We start from the raw sequence: 5,947 nt of genomic DNA on the forward strand, positions 1-5,947 counted from the left end.
GTGATCCACCCGCCTCGGCCTCCCAAAGTGCTGGGATTACAGGCGTGAGCCACTGTGCCCGGCCTTTTTTTTTTTTTTTTTGACATGGAGTCTTGCTCTGCCGCCCAGGCGAGAGTGTAGTGGCACAGTCTTGGCTTACTGCAACCTCTGCCTCCTGGGTTCAAGCGATTCTCCTGCCTCAGCCTCCCAAGTAGCTGGGACTACATGTGCGCATCACCACACCTGGCTAATTTTTGTATTTTTAGTAGAGGTGGGGTTTCACCATATTGGCCAGGCTGGTCTCAAACTCCTGATCTTGTGATCTGCCTACCTCGGCCTGGGATTACAGGCGTGAGCCACCGTGCCCGGCCTTTTTTGTATTTTTAGTAGAGACAGGTTCTTGCCATGTTGCCCAGACTGATGACAAACTCCTGAGCTCAAACAGTCCGGCCGCCTCGGACTCCTAAAGTGCTGGATGTATAGGCATGAGCCACCACGCCCAGCCCTTCTATGTTGTTTTTAAATATCTGGTCCTGTGTCTTCTGTCTTACCTTTCTCCTTTTTTAGCTTAGACTCCATGGGAAATTCTTTAACTTTCTAGCCTCTTGATATGGTTTGGCTATGTCCCCATCCAAATCTCATCTTGAATTGTAACTCCCATAATTCCCACATGTTGTGGGAGGGATCCAGTAGAAGATAATTGAATCATTGGGGGTGGTTTCCGGCATACTGTTCTCATGGTAATGAATAAGTCTCACAAGATCTGATGGTTTCATAAAAGGAAACCCTTTTCACTTGGCTCTCATTCTCTGTTGCTGCCTCCACGTAAGAACCTTTCGCCTTCCGCTGTGATTGTGAGGCCTCCCCAGCCATGTGGAACTGCAAGTCCATTAAACTTCCTTTTCTTTATAAATTACACAGTCTCGGGTATGTCTTTATCAGCAGCGTGAAAACAGACCAATACACTTCTCTTTGGTTCAATCACATATGCCTGGCAAAATTCGTGTTATGAACCCAGTCATCTCATTTCTCCTCATTGGTTCTTAAATACATTAATGTTGCTAGTGTCAACTAGGTTATCAGTTTACCAAGCACTCTTTGGAGTAACTATTTCATACTAACTCTATACTCCTCAAACTCGAACTTTACCACTTTTACCACTCTTCTTCGACCCTTACTTTGAAGACCTTGCTTCTTAAACAAATGGGAAGTATAAGGCAGGAATGCCCTTTTTTATTTTTCTTACCACATCATCTGTGTATATGTAACAGTATTTATACCAATCCTCTTTCATTCCATTATACTGTAGTAAATGCCCTCTTCCTATCAAAAGCCAGTCCCTAACTGTGCTAAATCTTATCTTCTCTGGCATTTATCATTCTCAACACTTTCATTGTTCTTTATTTCCTGGAGTTTTTGTTATGTACCAGGCACTATTCTGCATCCTGGGTATATAGCATACTGTAGTGAACAAACATACCAACCTTACTCTCATGGAACTTCTAGTGGGGAGAAGTTGGATAATTAACAGTTAATCAAACAATTTATTAATCTAGTCAAAAGTGCTATAAAAAAATACATTTAGGAAAACATGATCTTAGCATGATAATGATTGTGGCCTTTATAGTACTACCTAGCTGCATAATTTGTAAGTCACAGTTTGCTATTTTCAGAGGAGGAAGAGAGAACTGTTCTTGACTTATATATTACAAAATTTACTTTTAGTCAACTTTGTGATGTTGCCTATGTATATTAACAAATGTACTTTGATGTTCAAATTAATATATTCTCAAGTGAATGTTTTTGTCATGGAAGAGAAAATGAAGTGTTCAGTGGGATATCTTTTTCTTTGCTTTTGAAATCACCTTTTGAATTGCTGTTGTTTTACATGCTTTACATAGCTGTTCTTGAGTGTGAACTTTCTGCAGCCTATATGCAGTAATCCCATGTTAAGTCAGAGTGAATGAGAAATGCATAAGTGTTTATATGGAATTTGAGAAACAGTTCAATTTTTTCTTTAAAAACCTATTTGTTAGAGATATTTACTGTACAGGAATTGACATACATAAAGTTTGTGGTGTTTTATTTATGTAACTGAAAAAACCAAATCTCATATATTGAAATGCAGGGTACTGGTTTACAGTATATAGATATGTGAGTAGGAGTGGTGAGAGTCATTTTCTTAGCCTTCATTGAGTATCCTGTCTAAAAATATCGACACCATACCATAATATTTTCTATTGTCTTTTTCCTGTTTTTTTTCTCTTTTGCTACTCTCTAACATACTATTTTACTTAATTAGCTTATTGTTTGTCTGTCTTAGCAGACTGTAACCTCTGTGCATAGATTCTTGTCTGCTTTTTATCCTTTTACCACAGGATTCTTAGCTCCTAATGATGGTGACTAGTAGGCAATCAATAAATATTTCTTTCTGCCAGGCGCAGTGGCTCACGGCTGTAATCCCAGCACTTTGGGAGGCCGAGGTGGGTGGATCACTTGAGGTCAGGAGTTCGAGACCAGCCTGGCCAACATATAGTGAAACCCCGTCTCTACTAAAAAATACAAATATTAGCTGGGTGTGGTGGTGCACATCTGTAGTCCCAGCTTCTTGGGAAGCTGAGGCAGGAGAATCGCTTGAACCTAGGAGGCAGAGGTTGCAGTGAGCCAAGATCACCACACTGCACTCAAGCCTGGGTGACAGAGCAAGAGTCTGTCACTCAAAAAAATAAAAATAAAAATAAATAAATAAGTAAATAAATAAAATCTTTCTTTTTTTCCCCCCAGTATTAGGAAGGAATAGAGTTCAATAAATATTTCTGATGAATGTAGACAAGTTTACATGATTTTTAAATGTGTGCTAATTTGAGTAGAGACCAACTGCATGTTTGTTCATCACTCTATCTCTAGTACTTTACACAGTGTTTGCAAGTACATGCTTAATAAATATTTGATGAGCAAGCTGGGTGCATTGGCTCATGCCTGTAATCCCAGCATTTTGGGAGACCGAGGTGGGGGGATCACTTGAGGCCAGGAGTTTGAGACCAGTCTGGCTAACATGGCAAAACCCCATCTCTACTAAAAATACAAAAATTTGGCCGAGCGCTGTGGCTCACGCCTGTAATCCCAGCACTTTGAAAGGCCAAGGCGGGTGGATCAAGTCAGGAGATCAAGACCATCCTGGTTAACACGGTGAAACCCATCTCTACTAAATATACAAAAAATTAGCCAGGCGTGGTGGCACACGCCTGTAGTCCCAGCTACTTGGGAGGCTGAGGCAGGAGAATGGCATGAACCCGGGAGGAGGAGCTTGCAGCGAGCCGAGATGGCGCCACTGCACTCCAGCCTGGGTGAGAGAGCAAGACTCTGTCTCAAAAAAATAAAATTAAATAAATAAATAAATAAATTAACAGGGCTTGGTGGTGAATGCCTGTAATCCCAGCTACTTGAGAGGCTGAGGCACTAGAATTGCTCAAACCCAGGAGGCAGAAATTGCGGTGAGCTGAGATCACGCCATTGCACTCCAGCCTAGGCAACTGAGCGACACTGTCTCTAAATAAATAATGGATGAACGAATAAATGAGAACTAAATGAGGCAATGTGTATAAATTGGCACTTAGTAGATAATTAATTTATATAATTTACTATACCTTTCATTCTTGAATATATGTAAAAATGTGTAAAGACTTACCAACATTACATTGGTTTGTCATATAAAGATACTATCTTTGGGTGGGGCGCAGTGGCTCATGCCTACAATCCCAGCATGTTGGAAGGCCAGATGGGGAAGATCTCTTGAACCTAGGAGTTGCAGATTAGCCTGGACAACATGGCAAAACCCTATCTCTGCAAAAAAATACAGAAATTAGTGGGGCGTGGTGGTATGCACCTGTAGTCCCATCTACTTGAGAGGGTCGCTTGGTTCAGGGGGTTGAGGCTTCACTGAGCCAAAATTACACCCCTGTATACCAGCTTGGGCAACAGAGTGTGAGACCTTGTCTCCAAAAAAAAAAAAAAGAAAGAAAAAGAAAAATTTTATTTAAATTTTATTTGCAGAAGCTTCAGAAAAGAATAAAATACTTAGGAACAAATTTAACAAACAGTATAAGACTATACAAAACACTGCCAGGAGAAATTAAAGGAGACACATGTATTAGTTCTCACGCTGCTAATGAAGAGATACCCGAGACTGTGTAATTTGTAAAGGAAAGAGGTTTAATAGACTTATAGTTCTGCGTGGCTGGGGAGGCCTCAGGAAGCTTACAATCATGGCAGAAGGGGAAGCAAACATGTCTTTCTTCACATGGCAGCAACAAGGAGAAGCACAGAACGAAGAGAGGGGAAATCCTTTTATAAAACCATCAGATCTCATGAGAACTCAGCTATGACACACACAGAATTCTATTTTTCTGCCAACAGAAATAAAATCCCCAACTGGATGGACCACTTTTCTGATCTAGTTTTTTATTGTTTTTTAGGAACTTAAAATTCTTAGTGATTCATATTTTAAATGCACAGACTCAACTAGTTTCTGTTTTAAGGAATATGGCACAAAGATATTTAGGGAAAAAGTATGTATGTATCCACACACACATACATAGTATATGTGCACACAAACGTTTATTAATGAGGTGATTAAATTTCTAAAATAGAGTCCATATGAACATCCTCTTTCTGGGGTCATTTGTCTTTCTTCCATTCTTTTTATTTATCTCTTCTAATTAATTTTGGCCTCTTTTTTAACTTGTATACTTTTTTTCCCCTCTTTTTTCTAGTCTGCCTTCTTTCTATTCTCTTATTATTTCACCATTTTCTCTTGATAGGGAAAATAGCAGCCAGGCAATAGAATTTTACATGTGTTTTCACCACAGAAGGAACCTATCATTGTGTGGTACACAGTAAGACCTGTTTTCTTTACCTAATGACTTTTATTTTATATTGGAAAAATCATGTGTCTTATGGAAAGTTACGATGTTTGTGAGTCTCTGGCTTTCTATGTCATCAGGACAGTTGACAAACCACTATGTAGGAGGTCATGACAGCAGATAGTTGTTTATATCAACAATATTTTATAAAACTGCTCTTGGGGCAGATACGCACCATTCTGAGTGGGGAGCAATCAGATATTCAAACTAAAGTTCAAATACAAATATTTAAACCAAAGTTGCCATTATCTTATTATTTGTAAAATGAGAAAAATAGGGATGAGAATAAGCTACCTGGCAGGAATGTATAAAGATTAGAGATGATCATGTAAAAGGCTTAAAACAGTCTCTAATATTAAGCAAGTGCTGAATACGTGGAAACTGTTATCACTGGAAGTTTTGTTTGTCCTTAATTGGCTATGTTGTATTGGTTTGTTTATTCATTATTTCTTCCACAATTAATGAATCCCATTTGAATCCTAAACTGCTGGCCACCATTAAACGGTTATTATTTGTTAACTTCTTTGTTTTGTTTTACAGGCAACAATTGGCATTGACTTTTTATCCAAAACTATGTACTTGGAGGATCGAACAGTGAGTAATATTTTCAGTGTGCAATTTTCTGCAACATTCCAGGTTAGAAAACTGCGATCAAAATAATCAATGATTGTCACCATAAGAAGTACTTAGCAGAGTTACCAAAGAGAGTTTACAGTTGTTGAGAAAAACTCTTATTACTGAGTGAGTAGTACTTGGCAGTTATCTTGATTTGGAAAAATGAAAACAAAGAACTTTACAGAGAATTAAAGGAGAATTTTTATGAAGAAATTAAAGCTGCTAAAGACCTTCTAAATACCACTATTGAGGCATTCAATAAGATTTCAATTTGTGAACTTCAGTATTTTTTTGTCAGGATAGGATGCATGTCAAAGTGACTGACTAAAAAGAAATAATGTGAGCTGGGTGCAGTGGCTCACACCTGTAATCCAAGCACTTTGGGAGGCTGGGGCAGGTGGATCACCTGAGGTCAGGAGTTTGAGACCAGC

At 38.9% G+C, this 5,947-nt stretch overlaps 1 protein-coding gene across 4 annotated transcripts in view; it reads left to right on the forward strand.

Moving 5' to 3' along the window:
* The window catches only part of RAB6A (RAB6A, member RAS oncogene family), a 105,201-nt gene that overhangs the window by 38,859 nt on the left and 60,395 nt on the right, over positions 1 to 5,947 (forward strand). For all 4 annotated transcript variants that reach the window (XM_011996202.1, XM_011996201.1, XM_011996204.1 and 1 more), the window contains one exon: positions 5,442 to 5,495. In XM_011996202.1, coding sequence (XP_011851592.1) covers positions 5,442 to 5,495 — 54 coding nt within the window. The remainder of the gene's footprint in view (positions 1 to 5,441; positions 5,496 to 5,947) is intronic.

Source organism: Mandrillus leucophaeus, unplaced genomic scaffold (assembly GCF_000951045.1).
Source record: "Mandrillus leucophaeus isolate KB7577 unplaced genomic scaffold, Mleu.le_1.0 Scaffold504, whole genome shotgun sequence".
NCBI lineage: Eukaryota > Metazoa > Chordata > Mammalia > Primates > Cercopithecidae > Mandrillus > Mandrillus leucophaeus.